This window comes from Moschus berezovskii, chromosome 6 (assembly GCF_049115385.1).
Source record: "Moschus berezovskii isolate FMDL1 chromosome 6, NW_MosBer_1.0, whole genome shotgun sequence".
NCBI classification, from domain to species: Eukaryota; Metazoa; Chordata; class Mammalia; order Artiodactyla; family Moschidae; genus Moschus; species Moschus berezovskii.
Window position 1 is genome coordinate 102,697,644 of NC_142465.1, and position 25,347 is coordinate 102,722,990.

General features: G+C 38.7%; 1 protein-coding gene across 2 annotated transcripts in view; it reads left to right on the top strand.

Moving 5' to 3' along the window:
* LRP6 (LDL receptor related protein 6) overlaps positions 1-25,347 on the top strand; it is a 182,098-nt gene that overhangs the window by 57,298 nt on the left and 99,453 nt on the right. For both annotated transcript variants that reach the window (XM_055396305.2, XM_055396307.2), the window contains exon 3: positions 18,993-19,190. In XM_055396305.2, the coding sequence (XP_055252280.1) occupies positions 18,993-19,190 (198 nt within the window). The remainder of the gene's footprint in view (positions 1-18,992; positions 19,191-25,347) is intronic.

Consider the following 25,347-nt stretch of genomic DNA (forward strand, 5'->3'; position numbering starts at 1 on the left):
TTGGAGTTCACTTGGTTTTGAATGCAACTCTTAATTGTTTCTTGTGCCTTGTTAATGCTATAGTTCAACTTCAGTCACTGTTAACTGCTTTTTACTTTATTTGCTTTTTCAGTCCAGTCCTTCCTTAATTTTTGCACTTTTTGTTGTTTGTTTGTTACCCTTTTGGCTGATTCTTTGAATATATTAATAGAAGGAAGAACAGTGAGGTCAGTGTGCTTATTTCATCTTTATCTGAACTTGACAGGTTGCCTCCTAATCTGTCTATATTGCATATTTGTTGAATGACACCAATATGGACTGCCAGCCTACTCTGTCCTTTATCTTTCTTCTCCCACATGGATCCATCCCTCCACTTTTATCTTCATCAGTTCTCATTTGAAATATTTGAGAAGTTCTGTGCTTTCTCTTTCTCTAATTGCTTCTCCCTCTAGCCAGGACCTCAGTGTAATCAGCAGTGATTTTGTAAAAGGATAATTTTACCAATAGTTTTGCCTTGCTTGTTTTTGTATTGCCGTGTCAGGCATGATGCCAGTAAGCTCCTAATAGATGCTCAGTACATTTTAAAAAGTTAATACCTTAGTAACTTATAAAATCATCTTTTTCTGCCACCTGTTCCTCTTTCCCTTTCCCTCTCCCCTTCTCATTAAGTTTGTAATGAGTTTCTAACTTAAAAGTTAATCAAATTACACATGGAAGTGTTTAGATGAAATTTATTACTTCAAATTTGAAACATTTGAATAAATGAAAATACCAGCAAGCTTCATTTAAAAATTCTAAATTTTAATCAAATTTTCACCTGGCAAATGCCTCAGTTACATTTGTTGAAGCCTTTATATGAATGTGATCTGTGAAGTAACACGATGTATTTCTTAGTGTTAAGTAATGGAGGTATTATTTATTAGTTTTGATGAGCAGTGGCATGCAGATAATTTTATTTATTGCTAAAATTCTTCTTGAGCCGACTAGTTCATTTGTGACAACTTTTTATTATGTCATAAACTAGACACTGAGTTCTTAGAAATTTGGTGCTTCTTTAGACAAGCTTGGTGACAGTTGTGAGACCTCTGTAAATTATACAAAAAGGACAATAGTGCTTACTTGCTATCTGCATTTTGGTAGTGTGCAAATTGCTTATGGTCTGCCTATATGAGTTCTTCATAGTTTATCTATAAACCATGAGAAGTGTTAATATTCTAACATAGCAAAACAAGCTATAGGAACACATGAGAGTAACTCTGCTTTGTCTAGACAAGCTGGGGAAAGCTTCTATAGAGAAGTTATCTTTGTATAACTCTAAAAATAGTCTGTTTCCTATTTGTGTTTTAAGCAACTTTTTTGAGATAAAATTTATTTATAAAATATATATATTTTAATATTTAAAGCTTGATGAGTTTTCATATATGTATGTATCTACCATTACTCCCCTTAAAAAAAATACAACAAACAAACCTGTTTTAACATGTCAGTCCAGAAAACTGCCATAGTCCGTTTCAAGTCAGTTCCTACTTCTACCGCCACAACTACTGATCTAACTTCTATCACTGTAGGTTAGTTTTGCTGAATCTAGAACTTGATATCATGGAGTCCTTGTGTAGGTACTCTTTTAAGAGACTGAATTCTTTTGTTTACTATAATTTTCACAAGATATCCTTATTGTTGAATATGTGAATAGTTCTTTTACATTGGCAAATAGTATTCCATTGTGTGAATATGCCAGAGTTGGTTTATCATCCTCTTGATGGGCATTTGTGCTATTTCCAGTTTTTGGTTAGTATGAATAAAACTTCTCTGAACTTATATGTAGAGATCATTGTGTGGATATGTTTTAATTTCTCTTGAGTAAATACCTAAAACTAGAATTACTGGTTCATAGGATTAAGTGTGCATTTAACTTTGTAAGAAACTGCCAAACTAGTTTTCAAAGTTTATACTACTTGTGTATGAGAGTTTCATTTGCTCCATCCTCACCAACACTTGGAATTACTGGTCTTTTTAATGTTAGCTGTTTTAGTGGGTGTGAAGTGGTATCTTATTCTACTTCCGTGATGATTGAGATTGAGCATCTTTTTATGTACCAGCTGGCCATTTATATATCTTCTTGTGTGAAGTATTTAGTGAAGTCTTCTACCCATTGAAAAATAGTAAAATTTGTATACGTTAAATTTATGCTTTTTGGTGGCCATTCCTGAATTTAGACAAATGTATACATTTGGGTGTTGATCCCCATTGGTGCGGTGGTAAAGAATCCCCTGCTGATGCAAGAGATGCTGGTTCCATCCCTGGGTCGGGAAGATCCCCTGGAGTAGGGAATGGCAACCCACTCCAGTATTCTTGCCTGGAAAATCCCATGGACAGAGAGGGACCTGGTGGGCTACCGTCCATGGGTCTCAGAGTCGGACACAGCTGAGGGACTGAGCACACACACACACACACACATTCAGGTAACCGCTGACATAATTAAAATAGTAATTCATGAGCTCCCCAATTTTTTTCTTTTTGTCATCAACCTTTTCCTCTACCTGCAGCTCTAGGCAACCACTGATTTGTTTTCTGACTCTACAGAGTTTTATTTTTTCCAGAAAGTAACATAAATGGAATCATGTATCTTCTAGTGTTTTGACTCCAGCTACTCTCTCTTACTGTAAAGCATTTGAAGTTTATATACGTTGTTATGTGTGTTGGAGGTTCTTTTCCCTAAGACTATAAACATTTATTATAACACAGATATAGAAAATGTACGCATCATATTAAGGGAGCAAATTACGTTTATAAATGTGACCACACCAATGTGAGCAGCATATAGATTAAAAAAACAGTACAATGCCAGCATTCTTGAAGCCCTCTCCATGTTCCATTCCTTCCCCAGAAATGACCATTATTTTGACTTCTAACAGCTAAAATGGTTTTCCTTATGTCTTTTTAAATTTTATTACAGTGGTCTTTTTTTTTTTTAATTGCTTAGAGTATTCCATTGTTCGAATGTGCCACAGTTTGTCTGTCCCCATTTGAAGAACATTCTGTAATTTTTGGTGACTATGAATACATCTGCTCTAAATATTATCATACAGATTTTTGTGTGAATACGTATTTAATTTCCCTTGAGAAGAGAAATGGGGTTACTAGATCTCATGGGAATGTTTACTTAACATAACAAATTGCCAAACAGTTTTCCAAAGTAGATGTACCATTTTGCATTAACACTAGCAGTGTATAAAAGTTTCAGTTGCTCTGCATCTTTGCTTGCAGTTCGTATTATCTATATTTTTAAAGTTTATCCATCCTGATAGATAGGTAGTGATATTTCATTATAGTTTAAATTTTCATTTTTGAGATGAATAATTATGTTGACTACTTTTTTGTGTGATTCTTTGCTATTTGTATGTCTTGTTGATCTGTCTGTTCAGATCTTTTGCTCAGTTTTTAATTCGGTTGTTTGTCTTCTGTTGAATTTTAGGGGTTCTTCATACATTGTAAATGTTAGTCCTTTGTCAGATATATGAATGTACTGCAACAGATTGAATGCAGAAAGTTCAGATTTTGTTACTGGCAACAAATTGAAGTGACAAGGTCATTTCATCTATTTCCACGAAAGTATCTGCCTGATACCTAAGTTTTATTAATCATGGTTTGTCATTAATTTTTTTAAAGTGAGAGATTGCATTCCATGAAAACATCTGTCTCAGTTGGCCAGGTGCTTTTTCTCAAGACAACCATTCTACTTTTATGTAAAGCAGAAATCCTTTCTCTGTAGATTGCATTTTGTCACACAGAATATTAAATGCATAGTCAAAGGTGAAGACTTAATGAAACTAATAATTTTCTACCTTACCAATGTCAATATTCATTGATACTCGCTTTTCTTTTGTATATGGTGAAGAGTAAATGCAGTGACTGTTCATACAGTTGATTGTCACTCCCTGCAGTTTTACCCATCATTGCTTTTTCATCAGTGCAAATATCAACACAGGTAGGCAGTTCGGGGAGCTTCCCAGGTGGCTCAGTGGTAAAGAATCTGACTGCCGGTGCAGGAGACAAGGGTTCAATTCCTGGGTCTTTAAGATCCCCTAGAGACCTCACTTTCACTTTTCACTTTCACACATTGGAGAAGGAAATGGCAACCCACTCCAGTGTTCTTGCCTGGTGAATCCCAAGGACGGGGGAGCCTGGTGGGCTTCCGTCTATGGGGTCACACAGAGTCGGACACGACTGAAGTGACTTAGCAGCAGCAGCAGCAGCAGAGAAGGAAATAACAACCCACTCTAATATTCTTGCCTGGGAAATCTGGAAAACTCAGCAGTGGCCACAGGACTGGTAAAGGTCAGTTTTCATTACAGTCCCAAAGAAGGACAATGCCAAAGAGTATTCAGATTACCACACAATTACACTCATTTCACGTACTCAGAATTCTCCAAGCTAGGCTTCAGCAGTTTGTGAACCAAGAACTCCCAGATGTTTAAGCTGGATTTAGAAAAGGCAGAGGAACCAGAGATCAAATTGCTAACATCCGTTGGATCATAGAAAGAGCAAGAGAATTCCAGAAAAGCTTCTACTTCGGTGACTACGCTAAAGCCTTTGATTGTGTGGATCACAGAAAACTGAAAAGTTCTTAAAGAGATGGGAATACCAGACTACCTTATCTGCATCCTGTGAAACCTGTATGCAGATCATGAAGCAGCAGTTAGAATCAGACGTGGAATAATGGACTGGTTCAAAATTGGGAAAGGAATATATCAAGGCTGTATATTGTCACCCTGCTTATTTAACTTATATGCAGAGTACATCATGAGAAATGCCAGGCTGGGTGAAGCACAAGCTGGAATCAAGATTGCTGGGAGAAATATCAATAGCCTCAGATATGCAGATGACAGCACCCTTATGGCAGAAAGTGAGGAGGAACTCTTGATGAACGTGAAAGAGGAGAATGAAAAAGCTGGCTTAAAACTCAAAATATAAACTATAATGAGATATCACTACATATGTATCAGGAAGGATAAACTTTAAGATCACGACATCCAGTCCCATCACTTTATGGCAGATAGATGGGGAAACTGGAAACAGTGACAGACTTTCTTTTCTTGGGCTCCAAAATCACTGCAAATGGTGACTGCAGCCATGAAATTAAAAGATGCTTTCTCCTTGGAAGGAAAATTATGACCAACCTGGACAGCACATTAAAAAGCAGAGACATTACTTTGCCGACAAAGGCCCATCTAGTCAAAGCTATGGTTTTTCCAACAGTCATGTATGGATGTGAGAGTTGGACCATAAAGAAGGCTGTGTGCTGAAGAATTAATGCTTTTGAACTGTGGTGTTGGAGAAGACTCTAGAAAGTTGCTTGGACTGCAAGGAGATCAAACCAGCCAATCTTAAAGGAAATCAGCCCTGAATATTCATTGGAAGGACTGATGCTGAAGTTCCAATACTTTGGCCACCTGATGCAAAGAGCCGACTCATTTGAAAAGACCTTGATGCTGGGAAAGATTGAAGGCAGGAGGAGAAGGGGACAACAGAGGATGAGATGGTTGGATGGCATCGCCAACTCAATGGATATGAGTGTGAGCAAACTCCGGGAGATGGTGAAGCCTGGTGTGCGGCAGTCCATGGTGTCGCAAAGAGTCGGACACAACTGGGCGACTGAACCACAACGACAAAGACCGATCATTCAGGGCAGTCTGTGCGGTTCAACAGAGCCAGTCAACACTTTGAATGTTTGTTGATCTGAACAGTCACACAGAAGACCTTTGACGATTGGCGGTACTGACACCTGATGAACAAACAAAACGTAAGTCTGGCCATCTCCTTAGGTGGGAGTTCCGTGGTGGCTCAGTTGGTGAAGAATCTGCCTGCAATGCAGGAGACCCTGGTTTGATCCCTGGGTCAGGAAGATCCCTTGGAGAATGAAATAGCAACCCACTCTCGTATTCTTGCCTGGTAAATCCCATATGTGGAGGACTGAGGAGCCTGGTGGGATACAGTCCATGGTGTCGCAAGAGTCAGACACAACTTGACGACTACACCACCATCACCACCAAGGGGAAAGCACAGTTTCCTAGATGACCTTCTGTGTTTGTGTTTGCAGCTAAATTTTAAATTTCATTTTACTGTATCTTTGGAAATTGGTGGCACTGTGATTTCTTTTATTGACTTTTCTTGTGGGAGGAATTCAGTAATGTTAGCTGGAGAAAACTTTGTTAGTCTCCCAGTTTTTGTGTGTTTCTTCACCTGGAAAGCTGTAATAAATATTGTTTGGCTTTTATGAAGTCATGTTTACATTTAACCTAGGCAATTAATTTTTCTTTAAACTCTGAGTGATTGGTCTCAAAATAATGCCTCAATTTAATTGGAACCATAATACTATTCACAATAAAATAGCACGTATAAGGCAGTGTACAGAGTGCTTTTGTAATACTTTGTTTTTTTCATTTACCACTTTGCTTAGGGTCTTGGAGTAGATTTCATCCCTGACCTCAGATGTTTCATGCTATGCTGTAGTAATATTGGAATGCATGTAGTTCCTTTCACATACAATTTGTGCTTCACTGTAATGTTTTTTCCTTCTAATTTCTTATAATCCAACCTGCTTCTTCTTCAAGGCTCAGCTCAGGTGTCATTATCGCTTGATTGGCTTCATGGCCCATCTTCTCTTGCTGTCAGAGCAGAGAGGTCACACTGTCTTATAGCCCTGTGATATATAAAAACTGTCTATTCTGAGAACTCCTTGAATGCCTGGACCGTCCCTCAAGGGATTTTTCTCACTTGGTAGGTGCTCATCCCTTAACCATTATACAGTGGAAGTGAGATATAGATGTAAGTGACTAGATCTGATAGACAGAGTGCCTGATGAACTATGGGCTGAGGTTCGAGACATTGTACAGGAGACAGCGATCAAGAACATCCCCAAGAAAAATGCAAAAAAGCAAAATGGCTATCTGAGGAGGCCTTACAAATAGCTGTGAAAAGAAGAGAAGCGAAAAGCAAAGGAGAAAAGGAAAGTTATACCCATTTGAATTCAGCGTTCCAAAGAATAGCAAGGAGTTATAAGAAAGCCTTCCTCAGTGATCATTGCAAATAAATAGAGGAAAACAACAGAGTGGGAAATACTAGAAATCTCTTCAAGAAAATTAGAGATACCAAGGGAACATTTCATGCAAAGATGGGCTCAATAAAGGACAGAGCTGGCAAGAATACAGAGAACAACTATCTAAAAAGATCTTCACAACCCAGTTAATCACGATGGTGTGATCACTCACCTAGAGCCAGACATCCTGGAATGCGAAGTCAAATGGGCCTTCAGTTCAGTTCAGTCGCTCAGTCGTGTCCGACTCTCCGTGACCCCATGAACCACAGCACGCCAGGCCTCCCTGTCCATCACCAACTCCCGGAGTTCACTCAAACTCATGTCCATCGAGTCGGTGATGCCATCCAGCCATCTCATTCTCTGCTGTCCCCGTCTCCTCCTACCCACAATCCCTCCTAGCATCAGACTCTTTTCCAGTGAGTCAACTCGTCGCATGAGGTGGCCAAAGTATTGGAGTTTCAGCTTTAGCATCAGTCCTTCCAATGAACACCCAGGATTGATCTCTTTTAGAATGGACTGGTTGGATTTCCTTGCAGTCCAAGGGACTCTCAAGAGTCTTCTCCAGCACCACAGTTCAAAAGCATCAATTCTTCGGCACTCAGCTTTCTTCACAGTCCAACTCTCACATCCATACATGACCACGGGAAACACCATAGCCTTGACTAGACGGACCTTTGTTGGCAAAGTAATGTCTCTGCTTTTTAATATGCTATCTAGGCTGGTCATAACTTTCCTTCCAAGGAGCAAGCGTCTTTTAATTTCATGGCTGCAGTCAGCATCCGCAGTGATTTTGGAGCCCCAAAAAATAAAGTCTGACGCTGTTTCCACTGTTTCCCCATCTATTTCCCATGAAGTGATGGGACCAGATGCCATGATCTTTGTTTTCTGAATGTTGAGCTTCAAGCCAACCTTTTCACTCTCCTCTTTCACTTTCATCAAAAGACCTTTGAGTTCCTCTTCACTTTCTGCCATAAGGGTGGTGTCATCTGCATATCTGAGGTTATTGATATTTCTCCCGGCAATCTTGATTCCAGCTTGTGCTTCTTCCAGCCCAGCGTTCCTCATGATGTACTCTGCATATAAGTTAAATAAGCAGGGTGACAATATACAACCTTGACGTACTCCTTTTCCTATTTGGAACCAGTCTGTTGTTCCATGTCCAGTTCCAACTGTTGCTTCCTGACCTGCATACAGGTTTCTCAAGAGGCAGGTCAGGTGGTCTGGGATTCCCATCTCTTTCAGAATGGGCCTTAGGAAGCATCATTACAAACAAAGCTAGTGGAGGTGATGGAATTCCAGTTGAGCTATTTCAAATCCTAAAAGATGATGCTGTGAAAGTGCTGCACTCAATAGCCAGCAAATTTGGAAAACTCAGCAGTGGCCACAGGACTGGAAAACAGTCAGTTTTCATTCCAATCCCAAAGAAAGGCAATGCCAAAGAATGCTCAAACTACCGCACAGTTGCACTCATCTCACATGTCAGTAAAGTAATGCTCAAAAGTCTCCAAGCCAGGCTTCAACAGTACGTGAACTGTGAACTTCCAGATGTGCAAGCTGGTTTTCGAAAAGGCAGAGGAACCAGAGATCAAACTGCCAATATCCATTGTATTATCAATAAAGCAAGAGTTCAGTTCAGTTCAGTCGCTCAGTCGTGTCCGACTGTCCGTGACCCCATGAATCACAGCACGCCAGGCCTCCCTGTCTATCACCAACTCCCGGAATACACTCAAACTCATGTCCACAGAGTCGGTGATGCCATCCAGCCATCTCATTCTCCTTTGTCCCCTTCTTCTCCCGACCCCAACCTTTCCCAGCATCAGAGTCTTTTCCAGTGAGTCAACTCGCCGCATGAGGTGGCCAGAGTATTGCAGTTTCAGCTTTAGCATCAGTCCCTCCAATGAACATCCAGGATTGATCTCCTTTAGAATGGACTGGTTGGATCTCCTTGCAGTATAAGGGACTCTCAAGAGTCTTCTCCAACACCACAGTTCAAAAGCATCGATTCTTCGGCGATCGGCTTTCTTCACAGTCCAACTCTCACATCCATACATGACCATGGGAAAAACCATAGCCTTGACTAGATGGACCTTGGTTGGCAAGAGAGTTCAACAGAACATCTACTTCTGCTCTATTGACTATGCCAAAGCCTTTGACTGTGTGGATCATAATAAACTGTGGAAAATACTGAAACAGGTGGGAATACCGGACCACCTGACCTGCCTCTTGAGAAACCTGTATGCAGGTCAGGAAGCAACAGTCAGAACTGGGCATGGAACAACAGACTGGTTCCAAATAGGAAAAGGGGTAGTTAAGGCTGTATATAACTTATATGCTTATTTAACTTATATGCAGAGTATATATCATGAGAAACATTGGGCTGGATGAAACACAAGCTGGAATCAAGATTGCTTGGAGAAATATCAATAACCTCAGATATGCAGATGACACCACTGTTACAGCAGAAATCGAAGAAGAACTAAAGAGTCTCTTGATGAAAGAGTGAAAAAGTTGGCTTAAAGCTTAACATTCAGAAAACTAAGATCATGTCATGTGGTCCTATCCCTTCATCGCAAATAGATGGGGAAACAGTGGAGACAGTGACAGACTTTCTTTTTCTGGGCTCTAAAATCACTGCAGATGGTGACAGCAGCCATGAAATTAAAAGACGCTTACTCCTTGGAAGGAAAGTTTTGGCCAACCTAGACAGCATACTAAAAAGCAGAGACATTACTTTGCCAACACAGGTCCGTCTAGTCAAGGCTGTGGGTTTCCCAGTAGTCATGTATGGATGTGAGAGTTGGACTATAAAGAAAGCTGTGTGCCAAAGAATTGATGCTTTTGAACTGTGGTGTAGGAGAAGAGTCTTCAGAGTCCCTTGGACAGCAAGGAAATCCAACCAGTACATCCTGAAGGAGATCATTCCTGAATATTTATTGGCAGGACTGATATTGAAGCTGAAACTCCAATACTTTGGCCACCTGATGGGAAGAGCTGACTCATTTGAAAAGACCCTGATGCTGGGAAAGATGGAAGGTGGAAGGAGAAGGGGACGACAGAGGATGAGGTGGTTGGATGGCATCACTGACTCAATGGACATAAGTTTGAGTAAACTCCAGGAGTTGGTGATGGACAGTACATGGGCAGTCCATGTGTGTTGCAGTCCATGGGGTAGCCATGTGTCGTACACGACTGAGTGATTGCACTGAAATGAACTGAGGTGCTCAGTGTTAATCCCACCGCATTGAACCGAATTGACGAAAATGAAACAAAGATTAATTTAAAAAAAAGCCTTTTTTATGGAGACAAACACTAAATTGTGCAGCCACTGGTGGCTCAGTGGTAAAGAATCCACCTGCCATTGCATGGGGCATGGGTTCCATCCCTGGTCCGGGAAGATGCCTCATGCCTCAGAACAGCTAATCCTGTGCTGTAGAGCCCGGGAACCACAGTTACTGAGGCTTTGTGCTGTGGCAACTGAAGCTCTCATTCCCTGGAGCCTGTAACGAGAGAAACCACAACAGTGAGAAGCCGGTGCACCGCAACTGGAGAAAAGCCGGCATAGCAGGGAAGACCAAAATAAGTAATTAAAAAAAAGTGGAATACCATGCAAAGCCAAAACTGCATAAAGCAATCTTACTAATTAGTATATAAATTAAAGTTCTTTTGTGACTTTAAAATTTTCATCAAAATATTAAATATTATTACTGACTGATGTAAATGTATAGAGAAGTAGAAAAACAGTAAAACTAGTATGTATTTACATATTATAAAATATTAGAAATCTCATTAAAAATAGTTTGAGCAGAGAATGCTACTGTTTTCTCACTGTATAACTTACTATACAGAGCACGCATCTTTTCTATGCCCTGTTGAATTGTAATATTCCTTTCTGTGTTTGGAGCAGGCTTTCAAAATATTTAATCTTTTGTGTTTTCAGTGTTGTAATTTATCTGAGAGACTTCCTTCAGTGTGAAGTTATTTTTGGTGGCATCACTCTAGGATGTGTTTATCCTTTTGGGCACAACCACTTTGCTCATTTATGTTGGTAAGCTGGCTTTGACTTAAGTTGTTCTGTCTGCGTATCTATATAGAATCTTGAATGACAGTGGTGTCAACATTCCCATAGTCTACTGTTTCTTCTGTAACTCCATTTATATTCAGTTCAGATTTCATTTCCTATATTTATCATTTTTCATTTCTTTGCTGCACTTTCATCTTTCTTGGCCAGTTTCCTTTTGATAATATATTTCATAGACTGTCACATAGGTTTATCAGCACAAAGAGACAGCACAGGTATACACTTTGCTGTCTGTGTGTGAGCTGAATAACAGTGAGTGGAGACCAGTCATAGACTTTGAAAGAAGAGTGTGATTGATGACGGATCATGAAACACATCTGTCATTTATATGGTGATTTGTGGAGCTGGTAGTGAAATTTGTGGTTACCATGATAACTGAAATTTGACCATGTTATTTAACTGAAATTCATCTATGGTGGAATCGTACAAAGCAGTGACTGCCTGTGCAAAATTAAGGCAAGGTTCTGGAATGAACCTACATGAGGGATCCTGAAGTTTGCTTATGCTTCATTTATGGTAAATCTGCTTCTGAGTTGTTACATGCTGTATATAATGATGAACTAAAGAAAGTTTGAGAAATTGTGTATTTTGGTACAGATAGAGTTTAAATTTCAATTTATTTTTGAAGAAAGCTTCTATATGATTTTGCCATTTTTATGTTGTTGTCCATATACATAAGACTGCTTCTTAGCCAGGCACTTAATTTATGGGGATAATAGCTGATTTGGAAAAGATAAACACTGATATTCAGTTTATCTTCCCACCTGCCTCTTTTTCCTATTCTTTATCGAGATCCAGAACAGTGAAAAAACTCACAGGTAAAATGAAAAAGATTAGTACAAGCAACACGAGCAAAACTCAGCAAGTGGGACGACATTGCACTAAAGTTTCTGCACAGCAAAGGAAATAGTCCCGACTCTGAGCCCTACAGAGTGGGAGAAAGTATTTGTAAGTCATATGTTAGATAAGGGTTAGTATCCAAAATATAGTAAGAACTTAGACAACTAAACCAATCCATTTAAAAAAATGGGCAGAGGAACTAAATAGATATTTTTCAAAAGAAAATAAACCTAAATGGCCAGTAGCTACATGAAAACGTGCTCCGTATTGAATCACTAGGGAAATGGAAGGCAAAACCACAATGAGATATCACCTCTCACCTGTTAGAATGTTTATTATCAAGAAGACAAGAGGTAAGTGATGCTGAGGATGTGGAGATAAGGGAATTCTTGTCCACTGTTGTTAGGCATGTAAATTGGTTTAGTTCCTATGGAAACCAGTATGGAAGTCTTTAAAAAATTAAAAATGTACCTGCCTTATGATTCAGCAATTCCACTTCTGGATATACAGTTGAGCTTATTATTTTTTAATTTAGCTTGGTTGTGTTGGGTCTTTGTTGCTGCCTGCAGGCTTTCTTTAGTTGTGGCAAGTGGAGGCTATTCTTCCTCTTGGTATTTGGGGTTCTCATTGCTGTGGCTTCTTTTATTGTGGAGCATGGGCCCTAGATGCACAGGCTCAGTAGCTGCAGTGTACACTGTAGGGTGCTTGGGGTTTAGCAGTTGTGGCACACGGGCTTAGTTGCTCCATGGCATGTGGAATCCTCCTGGACCAGGATCGAACCCTTGCACCCTGCATTGGCAGATGGAGTCTTATCACTGTACCACCAGGGAGGTCCTATAGTTGAGTTTGAACAACGTGGGTTAGGGGTGCTGACTGTCTGTGCAGTTGAAAATCCACTTGTAACTTACAGCCTTTGTATATACATGGTTGCTCGGTATCTGAGGTTCTACATTTGTGGATTTAACCTACCGTGGATTGTGTGGTTATCACTGTTGTTGCTGTTCAGTCACCCATTTGTGTCTGATGCTTTGCGACCCCAGGGACTTCAGCCCACTAGGCCTCCCTGTCCATCACCAGGTCCCGAAGTTTGCCCAAGTTCATGTCCATTGCATTGGTAGTGCCATCCAGCCATTCATCCTCTGACACCCTCCTCTCCTTCTGCCCTCAATCTTTCTCAGCATCTGGGACTTTTCCAGTGAGTTGTCTGTTCTCATCAGATGATCCTTCCAACAAGTATTCATGATTGATTTCTCTTAAAATTGACTGGATTGTGTGGTACTGTAGTATTTTATTGTTGAAAAGAAAATTTGTATGTCGCCCTGTGCAGTTTCAATTTCTGTTCTTCACAGCTCAGCTGTATACCCAAAGGAAATGAAAACAGGAATTGAAGAGATGTATGTACTCCTGTATACATTGCTACGTTATTCACAATAGCTAAGATACAGAAACAACCTACATGTTCTTCAATAGATGAATGGATAAAGAAGTTGCAGTATATATGCACAATGGATTATTAGCCACTGAGAAAAAATAATCTGCCATGTGTGGAAACATAGGTGGACCTTGAGGGGATTGTGCTAAGTGAGATAAGTCGGTCAGAGAAAGACAAATATTATATAGCATCACTTACATGTGGATTCCAAAAGAGCCAAACTTATAAAAACAGCGTATAAAAACAGGTTATCAGAAGCTGGGAACTGGGGGAATTGAGAATATGTTGTTTAAGGGTACAAACCTAGAACTAGTAGATAAATAAATCCTTGAGATCTAATGCACAATGTAGTGATTATAGTCAACAATACTATATTATAAACAACGAGATCTTAATTGTTCCTACTGAAAAGAAAGTAATTATGTGAAGTGGTAAATGTGTTAGCTAATGCCATGGTAGTCATATTTCAGTATATAAGTATCAAACCAACATGTTGTACATCTTAAACTCACATGATGTTATGTGTCAGTTATATTTCAGCTTAAAGAAGGAAAAAACATTTAGGATAGGAAAACTTTGGACCTGGATTGAATAGTAATAAAAGAACAAATAACATGTGGGTTAATTTAGTATTTTGTCATTGACTGGTTGCTTTCTTTTTAAAACTCTTATGGTGAGAGTTCTGAATTCTTAGGATAATTGCATTCTAGCTTTCTTATGTTTGACTTTATGAGCTATAAACCAGAGGTGAGCTGTTAGCTAGAACATTACTAAAATATTTACTGATAGAATGACCTTTGAACAGTTGGCACTGAGACATGAAATTAGCATGTCAAAGTACATGAAGAAATACTGCCACCAGATTCAGTCTGTGATCATGGGAAATCTCTAGTCAGTTTCTCTACCAGCTTATTCTCTGAACGTGTTGTTTTCTTTTCTGCTGGCTGTTGCAGACAAGAGTTCTTTCATGTAATAGCATTATTAAGAAAGAGGTATTTGTATGCCTCTGCAAAAGGAATCCTTTACCAAATCAGCAAATGGAAAAAATTTTCCTCATTTACTTAAAATCTTTTCTTAATCCAGAAATTGCCTAAAGCATAAATGTGTAAGTTAGAGGTAATAAACATTAAGCAAATGATCAAATATAGTTGTAATGCTATGAATGTAAAGTACTCGAGAGCTTATACGGGACTGTATGACCTAATTTGTGATTTAAAGAAGGCCTGTTACAGAACACATGATTTAAGTTGAACTCTGAAAAAGAACATAATAGGTAAAGGGAAAGCCCTATACTGCTAGGGAGTATGGTACCTGGCATATAATAAATAAGGGTGTGTGTGTGTGTTCAGTTGTGTCTGACTCTTGCAACCTCGTGGACTATAGCCCACCATGCTCATCTGTCAATAGAATTTTCCAGGCAGGAATACTGGAGTGGGTTGCCATTTCCTACTCCAGGGAATCTTTCCAACTTGGGGATCAAACCCACATCTCCTTCATCTCATGCATTGACAGGTGTATTCTTTACCACTGAGTCACCTGGGAAGCCCATATGAAGTGAAGAGTGGTGTTAATTGAAGCTGTGAAGAGATGGGTTGGAGCCAGATAGTATAAAGATTGTTAATAACTTTGCCATTCATTCTAAAAGTGAAACCATGAACATGCGATTTATGATGTAAAAAGCAATAGCTAGAGCATAGATAGAGCTTCTAAGTGTTTTGCATATATTAACTGCTTTAATTCTGGCAGAAACCATTTGACATGCATCTGTTTTTAATCCTTGTGTTAAGGAATATGAGGGACAGAAAGGTGAAGTAACTTGCTCAAAATCATGTGTCTGGGAGTGGCAGGACTGAGCACCCTAGCTCTGGAATCTCTGCTTTACATCATCGCTACACTATCCTTTGTAATCCAACTTTTCCACACTTAAAGGACTTGTAGTTATAAATTATATGATTTATAATTGAAGAGTTCAAACAAAAGAACAGTTCCTGTTATGGTGATATCTCAAATATGACATCATACTGCTTGGTGGTATATGGCTGAACATCTTTTACTTTAATAGCTGTGTATTTATTTTAATGTATATTAATATTTACCTCTTTTAAGGCATCCCTTTTTGACGAGAGACCTAGAAATCATCTTTAGTTCCTGCTCTTTGTCACTCCTCAAGCCAAGTCCTGTCAGATTTTTCTTCCCAAATACCTGTTGGCTTTACCCTCTATGATTACTTTTTTGAATGGAATCTTTAATCCATTTATATTTTATTGTTGTAATTTACTTGAATGTAATTATGTCTGTCATTTTGTTTTCCTTCAGTTCAGTCGCTCAGTCAGGTCTGACTCTTTGCGACCCCATGGACTGCAGCACACCAGGCCTCCCTATCCATCGCCAACTCCTGGAGTTTATTCATACTCAAGTCCATTGAGTCGGTGATGCCATCCAAGCATCTCATCCTCTGTCGTCCCCTTCTCCTTCCACCTTCAATCTTTCCCAACATCAGGATCTTTTCCAATGAGTCAGTTATTCCCATCAGGTGGTCAAAGTATTGGAGTTTCAGCTTCAACATCAGTCCTTCCAGTGAACACCCAGGACTGATCTCCTGTAGAATGGACTGGTTGGATCTCCTTGCAGTCCAAGGGACTCTCAAGAGTCTTCTCCAACACCACAGTTCAAAAGCATCAATTCTTCAGAGATCAGCTTTCTTTATAGTCCAACTCTTACATCCATACATGACTATTGGAAAAACCGTAGCCTTGACTAGATGGATCTTTGTTGGCAAAGTAATGTCTCTGCTTTTTAGTATGCTGTCTAGGTAGGTCATAACTTTCCTTCCAAGGAGTAAGCGTCTTTTAATTTCATGGCTGCTGTCACCATCTGCAGTGATTTTAGAGCCCAGAAGAATAAAGTCAGCCACTGTTTCCACTGTTTCCCCATCTATTTGCCATGAAGTGATGGGACCAGATGCCAAGATCTTAGTTTTCTGAATGTTGAGCTTTAAGCCAACTTTTTCACTCTCCTGTTTAACTTTCATCAAGAGGCTTTTTAGTTCTTTGCTTTCTGCCGTAAGGGTGGTATCATCTGCATATCTGAGGTTATTGATATTTCTCCTGGCAGTCTTGATTCCAGCTTGTGTTTCTTCCAGCCCAGCGCTTCTCATGAAGTACTCTGCATATACGTTAAATAAGCAGGGTGACAATATACAGCCTTGACGTAATCCTTTTCCTATTTGGAACCAGTCTGTTGTTCCATGTCCAGTTCTAACTGTTGCTTCCTAACCTGCATACAGATTTCTCAAGTGGCAGGTCAGGTGGTCTGGTATTCCCATCTCTTTCAGAATTTTCCACAGTTTGTGGTGATCCACAGTGTCAAAGACTTCGGCATAGTCAGTAAAGCAGAAGTAGATATTTTTTGGAAATCGCGCTTTTTTGATAATCCAATGGATGTTGGCATTTTGATCTCTGGTTCCTCTGCCTTTTCTAAAACCACCTTTTCTTGAACACCTGGAAGTTCACAGTTCACTTAATGTTGAAGCCTGGCTAGGAGAATTTTGAGCATTAGTTTAGTAGCGTGTGAGATGAGTGCAGTTGTGCGGTAGTTTGAACATTCTTTGGCATTGCCTTTCTTTGGGATTGGAAAGAAAACTGACCTGTCCCAGTCTTGTGGCCACTGCTGAGTTTTCCAAATTTGCTGGCATATTGAGTGCATCACTTTCATAGCGTCATCTTTCAGGATTTGAAATAGATCAACTGGAGTTCCATCACCTTCACTAGCTTTGTTTGTAGTGATGCTTCTTAAGGCCCATTTGACTTCACATTCCAAGATGTCTGGCTCTAGGTGAGTGATCACACCATCGTGATTATCTGGGTCATGAAGGTCTTTTTTTGTATAGTTGTTCTGTGTATTCTTGCCGCCTCTTCTTAATATCTTCTACTTCTGTTAAGTCCATACCATTCCTGTCCTTTATTGAGGCCACCTTTGCATGAAATGTTCCCTTGGTATCTCTCATTTTCTTGAAGAGATCTCTAGTCTTTCCCATTCTATTGTTTTCCTCTATTTATTTGCACTGGTCACCAAGGAAGGCTTTCTTATCTCTCCTTGCTATTCTTTGGAACTCTGCATTCAAATGGGAATATCTTTCCTTTTTTCCTTTGCTTTTCGCTTCTCTTCTCTTCACAGATATTTGTAAGGCCTCCTCAGACAGCCGTTTTGCTTTTTTGCATTTGTTTTTCTTGGGGGTGGTCTTGATCGATGTCTCCTGTACAATGTCTCGAACCTCCGTCCATAGTTCATCTGACTCTCTGTCTGTCAGATCTAATCCCTTGAATGTATTTCTCATTTCTACAGTATAATCGTAAGGGATTTGATTTAGGTCATACCTGAATGATCTCGTGGTTTTCCCTACTTTCTTCAGTTTAAGTTTTCCTTATGTCTTGTTTTTTGTTATATTGCTTCAACTTAATTGCCTCCATTAAGCAGATGTTTTCTAGGGTATACTTTTAATTTCTGATTAAATTTTTAGCTGTAATTTTTTAGATATTTTCTTAGTATTTGTTAAGAGATTATAATATCATTTTTAATCACAATGGACTTCAGATTAATGCTAATTTAATTCCAGTAAAATGCAGAAACTTCGCTACTAATCTTTGTTTTTCCTTCCCCGTTTTGCTACTGTTGTCATATATTATGGTTCTGTATATAAAGCTCTAATATTGTGTAATACTGTGTTATAATAATCTTTTTTTTTAAAGTATTTAGTAAGGTTACCTTGCATATACGACTGTTTGGAAACTGCGAAGTCTTGCATTCTCACAGTGAAATTCTGTTTACCCAAACCACAGTAAAATGATCATACATAGTAAATTAATATTAATACATTTCTATTATAGAATTTGACATACCATCAGATTTTGCCAGGTTTCCCAATAATGTCTTTGTAGTAGCTTCCCCAACATATCAGACCAATTTGATACACTGTATGCAGTAGTTACTATGTCTCTTTGTTCTCCTTTTACCCAGATTAATTCATCTGCCTTTCTTTGACTTTATTAACATTGATATTTTCAAAGGCAATTGTTTTCTAGAATATTCTTTAATTTGGTACTCTGTTTTCTTCATAATTTTGTTCAAGTTATGCATTTTTGGGCAGAGATACTGGGTAAGAGAACTTAACATAAAAAATGGCACATTTTTTCCCAACATATCACATAGATAATGCCAGTGTTTTCCTTAATTGATGATGGATGATGTGAGTAACGTGTTGTCCACCAAGTTTATTTTCTCTTACATTATTGATAATTTATGGGGAGATACACTGAGACAGTGTTAATACTCTTTTTCCCTAAAAGCTTTGATCACATGATTTTCTTGTCCTGGATGATGCTGGACTTGAATCAGTTATTACCATCATGGAAGCAGAAAGATAGATGATTAAAATTTCAATAACAATTTCTAGGAATTTCAGTTTTAGTGTTCTGAGAGAGTTTTCTTTATCCAGTAGTGATGATTGTAAGATACTTGGTAGTTAACCTGCTTTTGTCATGGGTTTATTTTTCATGTTTTTTTAGGTTCATGTACTGGACAGACTGGGGAGAAGTACCAAAGATAGAACGTGCTGGAATGGATGGTTCAGATCGCTTTGTCATAATAAACACTGAAATTTACTGGCCAAATGGACTGACTTTGGATTATGAGGAACGGAAGCTTTATTGGGCAGATGCAAAACTTAATTTCATTCACAGATCAAATCTGGATGGAACGAATCGGTAAGATTGCCTTATAAATTTATTTTTAAACTTTAAGTCAGCCCCATGTTAGAGTAATCAAATTATAAAGCCTAATTTTATCAAGAAGTTGTTAACATATTTTTGGCTTAAGTGTCAAAGGGGAAGAAGAATAGATTTTTAGTTTGCTTTCTAAAAAGGTAATGACGTTTCTCATCTGTCTTGGCGGCATTTAGAATTTGTGGACTGTATTTTCTCCTCCTTTACTCTGAGCTAATTTTGTTCTTCGGTGGTTCTCAATCAGGGATAGTACTTCCACTCTCTTCCAGAGTGTTTGGAAATGTGCGGGGAATTTTGATTGACGCAGAAACTGGGGGTACTGCTAGCATTTTAGTTCCCTGGTGGGCCAAGGATACTAAACGTTTTGTAATGTGCTGGACTCCTAGTACGACAGAGTTCATCCTTCAGAATTGCCCACAGAGCCTACCTGGTGCTGTTTGTGGAAGCTTATTTGATAAACCTGTAAACCAGGACAGGATTGGCCAATTTTTCCTGTAAAGAGCCAAGTTACTATACGCTTTGTGGGCCATATCTCTGTTGCAACTGTTTACCTATGCTGTTGTGGTGTGAAAGAAGCTATATAGAATACTTAAGGGAATGGGCATGGTTTTGTTCCAGTAAAACATTTTTGAGCCAGTGGACTCTGGTTTGCTGACCTCTAGATCAGGAGAAAACCTACTGCATTTTTGCTGTATCCTGGTATCCACAGAAGACAAAGATAAAATATATAAACATGGAATTCCTACTCAGATCATGTCCATTTTTTTTTATTTAATTAAGATTTTTATGCAGGAGTAATGGATTTGCAAGGTTGTTATGTTCATATTTTTAAAGACACTTGATGTTCTTGTGTTTGGAAGATTATTCGGGTTTCTAGTGGTCTCATTTTAAGACCCCAGCAGAAACAGAAAGCCTTAGGTAATTGAAGGAATTTGTCAAAGTGAAAACATCTGTTGCCATATATAGTTGCACTATTTTCATTTTTTTCTTGTGATGAGAACCTTTACGATTTACTGTTTTAGTAACTTTGAAATGTTACTGCTGCTGCTGCTAAGTCACTTCAGTCGTGTCCGACTCTGTGCGACCCCATAGACGGAAGCCCACCAGGCTCCCCCGTCCCTGGGATTCTCCAGGCAAGAACACTGGAGTGGGTTGCCATTTCCTTCTCCAATGTGTGAAAGTGAAAAGTGAAAGTGAAGTTGCTCAGTCGTGTCCGACCCTTAGCGACCCCACGGACTGCAGCCTACCAGGCTCCTCCATCCATGGGATTTTCTAGGCAATAGTACTGGAGTGGCTTGCCGTTGAAATGTTACTAGGCTATGGTTTTTCCAGTGGTCATGTATGGATATGAGAGTTGTACTATAAAGAAAGCTGAACACCAAAGAATTGATTCTTTTGAACTGTGATGTTGGAGAAGACTCTTGAGTCCCTTGGACTGCAAGGAGATCCAACCAGTCCATCCTAAAGGAGATGGGTCCTGGGTGTTCATTGGAAGGACTGATGTTGAAGCTGAAACTCCAATACTTTGGCCTCCTGATAGGAAGAGCTGACTCATTGGAAAAGACCCTGATGCTGGGAAAGATTGAAGGCAGGAGGAGAAGGGGACAACAGAGGATGAGATGGTTGGATGGCATCACCGACTCAATGGACATGGTTTTGGGTTTACTCCGGGAGTTGGTGATGGACAGGGAGGCCTGGCGTGCTGCAGTTCATGGAGTCGCAATGAGTCAGACAGGACTGAGCAACTGAACTGAACTTTGAAATATGTAAGACAGTATTATTAACTACAGTTGGAATGCTGTGGATTACATTCTCAAGACTTAATTTTTTTTTCTTTTATTTTTTAATACCTGGAAGTTTATATCTTTTTGACTCCTGTTAGCCATTTGACTAGCCTCCATCCCTTGCTTGTGGCAACCACCAATCTGTTCTATCTGTGAGCTTGGTTTTTAGTTCATTTGTTTGTTGTTTAGATTCAACATATAAGTGAGATCATACAGTATTTCTCTTTCTCTGTCTTATTTCACTTAACATGATGCCCTCAAAGTCTATTCATGTTGTCAGAACTAGTAATATTTCCTTCTTTTGTATGGCTGAGTAATACTCTGTTGTATGTATATAGCATATCTTCTTTATCCATCCCTCCATCAATGACACTTGGGTTGTTTCCTTTTCATTTCCTGTTGTGAATTATGTTGAGTGAACATAGGGATGCATGTATCTTTTCAAGTTAGCAGGGTATGCAGTGGTTGTTAACTAGACTTGTTGAAATCATTATACGTTATATACAAGTATCAAATTATTATGTTGTAAACCTGAAACTAATGTTGTATGTCAGTTATACCTTAATTAAAAACAAAAGAAAATTTGAAAATTTAAAATTACATGGGGATTAAACAAGATTCTCCTGAAAAACCTGTGGTTGAAGGAAGCTGTCTAAGGAAAATAAAAAAATATCTGGAGACAAATGAAAATAGAAATACAACATACCAAAACTTATGGGGTTTATAAGAGGGAAGTTCATAGTGACAAATGCTTACATTTGAAACAAGAAAAGTCTCAAATAAACAACCTAACTTTAAACCTTAAAGAGCTAGATAAAGAAGGACAAACTAAGCCCACAGTCGCCAGAAAGAAGGGAATAACAAATCAGAGTGGAAATATATGAAATAGAGATTAAAAATACAGTAGGAAAGATCAGTGAAAAAGCAAGAGTTGGTTTTTTGAAGAGAAACAAAATACACAAACCTTTAGTTCTACTTAACAAGAAAGAGGAGACTGAAATAAAATCACAAAGAGGAGACATCACCACTATAAATACAAAGGATCATAAAAGTACTGTCATCAATGTATGCCATCAAATTGAACAGCTTAGAAGAAAGGGATCATGACTGAATCATGAAGAAATAGTAAATTTGAACAAACCAGTTATTTATAAGGAGATTAAATCAGTAATCAAAAACCTCCCCAAAACAAAAGTAGAGGACCAGAAGGCTTCACTGGCAAATTCTACCAAACACTTGAAAAAGAATTAGTACTAATATTTCTCAAAGTCTCCTGAAAAATAAAAGAGGAGGGAATTCTTAAAAACTCATTTTATGTGATTAGCATTACCTTGATACCAAAACCAAACAAGAAACCTACAAGAAAAGAAAATTACAGGCCAATATTCTTAGTGAATATAGCTGCAGAAGTTCTCAACTCAGAACTGGCAAACTGAATTCAGCAGCACATTAAAAGGATCATACTCCACGATCAAGTGGATCCAAGGATTGTTCAGTATATGCAAATTAATGTGGTTCAGCACATTAACAAAATGAAGGATGAGAATCGTGTGATCATCTCAATAGGTGCAGAAAAAGCATTTGATAAAATTCAACATCCATTCATGATTAATTCTCAGCAAAGTGGTTATGGAGGGAACATACCTCAACAGTGAAAGCGATGTATGACAAACCCACCACTAATAATATATTCAAAAGTGGAAAACTGAAAGTTTTTCATCTAATGTCAGAGCAAGAGAAGGATGTTTACTCTTGCGATTTTTAATCAGCATGGTGCTAGAGGTTCTAACTAGAGTAATTAGGCAAGGAAAAGAAAGAAAATGCATCTCAGTAAAAAAGAAGAAGTAAAACTATTTGCAGATTGCCTCATGTTGTACATAGGAAATCCTGGAAACTCCACCACAAAACTGTTCGAATTAATAAGCAGATTCAGTTACATTGCTGGATACAAAATCAATATACAAAAATCACCTATATTTCTGTATGTTAATAACAAACTGTCAGAGAAATTAAGAAAACAATCTTATTTATTGTATCATACAAAAAAAATCTCTAATAAGTTTAACCAAGGAAGTAGAAGACCTATACACTGAGAACTATGATGCTGATGAAAGATATTGAAGAAGACAGAAATAAATTGAAAGATATTTCATGCTCACAGATTAGAAAAGTTAATTTGTTAAAACGTCCATACTATGGAAATCCATCTACAAAGTAGGGCAGTCTAGTGCACTAATCAAAATTCCAATGTACTTTTCCCAGAAGTAGAACAAACAATTCTAAAATTTGTGTGGAATTGCAAAACAAACAAATAGCCAAAGGAATCTTGAGAAAGAATAAAGCTGGAGGCATTACACTTTCTAACTTCAAACTATATTTGCAAACTGTATTATTCAAAGTGGTATGGTATTGGCATAAAGACAGACACTAGATCAGTGGAATGGAATAGAGAGCCTAGAAACAAACTCATGCGTATTTGGTCAATCAGTTTATGACAGAGGAGCCAAGAATGTTCAGTGGGGATTGAACTGAATGTCTTTGTTACAGTTACTGTAGTATCTTCAGCAAATAGTGTGAGAAAACTGGATATCCACACCCGAAAGGATGAAACTTGCTCCCTGTCTTATACCACACACAAAACCAACTAAAAATGAATTAAAGATGTCAGTATAATACCTGAAACCATAAATTTTTAAGAGAAGAAACAGGAGACAAGCTTCTAGACATGGTCGTTGGTTATGATTTTGTGAGCATGTGTTTGAAACCTCAAGCAAGCAGTATGGAGCCTCCTCAAAAAATTAAAAATATTACTTCCATATGATCCAGTAATCCCACTTCTGGAATTCTTATCCAGAGGAAATGAAAACAATCTTGAGGCGTTATCTGCACTTTCGTGTTCATAGTGGCATTATTCACAGTATCCAATACATGAAACAATCAAAATGTCTTGTCAGTGGATGAATGGATAAAGAAGATGTGCTGTATACGCATTCAGTAGAATATTGTTCAGCCATGAGAAGGAAGGACATCCTGCTGTTTGTGGTTACATGCGTGGACTCTGAGGCCATAATGTTCAGTGAAATGAGCCAGATAAAGGAAGACAAATATTGCGTGGTGTCACATATATGTGGAATCTTAAAAAGGTCACAAACTCATGGAAACAAAAGAAAACTGGCTGTCAAGGAGTTGGAGGAAATAGATGTTACCATCTAAAAAACCCTAAAAAGGAAACCCCTGTCAGTGTGTGAGATACTATAAATAGCTGGATGAGTATTCTTGCATATGTGTATCATATCATCACTGTGTAGTTTATCATTCAGATTTGTTGATTATACGTGGTAAAGCTGGAAAAAAAAAAAAAGAATGAAAAACAGAATAATGTCCTTAGGTAGAAAACTCCCCAGAAAAGTTTGATTATAGAACAAATCAAGTGAAAGACGCTCAGTTCAGTCAGTTCAGTTTAGTTGCTCAGTCGTTTCCAACTCTGCGACACCATGGACTGCAGCATGCCAGGCTTCCCTGTCCATCACCAACTCCTGGAGCTTACTCAAATTCATGTCCATCGAGTTGATGATGCAATCCAACCATTTCATCCTCTGTTGTCCCCTTCTCCTGCCTTCAATCTTTCCCTGCATCAGGGTCTTTTCAAATGACTCAGTTCTTTGCATCAGGTGGCCTTAGTATTGGAGCTTCAGCTTCAGCATCAGTCCTTCTAATGAATATTCAGGATTGATTTCCTTTAGGATTGACTAATTGGATACCCTTGCAGTCCAAGGGACTCTCAAGAGTCTTCTCCAACACCACAGTTCAGAAACATCAATTCTTTGGTGCTCAGCTTTCTTTATAGTCCAACTCTCACATCGATACATGACTACTGGAAAAACCATAGCCTTGACTAGACGGCCCTTCGTGGGCAAAGGAAGTCTCTGCTTTTTAATATGCTGTCTAGGTTGGTCATAACTTTTCTTCCAAGGAGCAAGCATCTTTTAATTTCATGGCAGTCACCGTGCAGTGATTTTGGAGCCCCCCAAAAGAAAGTCTCTCACTGTTTCCATTGTTTCCCCATCTATTTGCCATACAGTGATGGAACTGGATGCCATAAGCTTAGTTTTTAAATGTTGAGTTTTAAGCTAACTTTTTCAATCTCCTCTTTCACTTTCATCAAGAGGCTCTTTAGTTCTTCTTCGCTTTCTGCCATAAGGGTTGTGTCATCTGCATATCTGAGGTTATTGATATTTCTCCCAGCAACCTTGATTCCAGCTTGTGCTTCTTCCAGCCCAGCGTTCCTCATGATGTACTCTGCATATAAGTTAAACAAGAAGGGTGACAATATACAGCCTTGATGTACTCCTTTT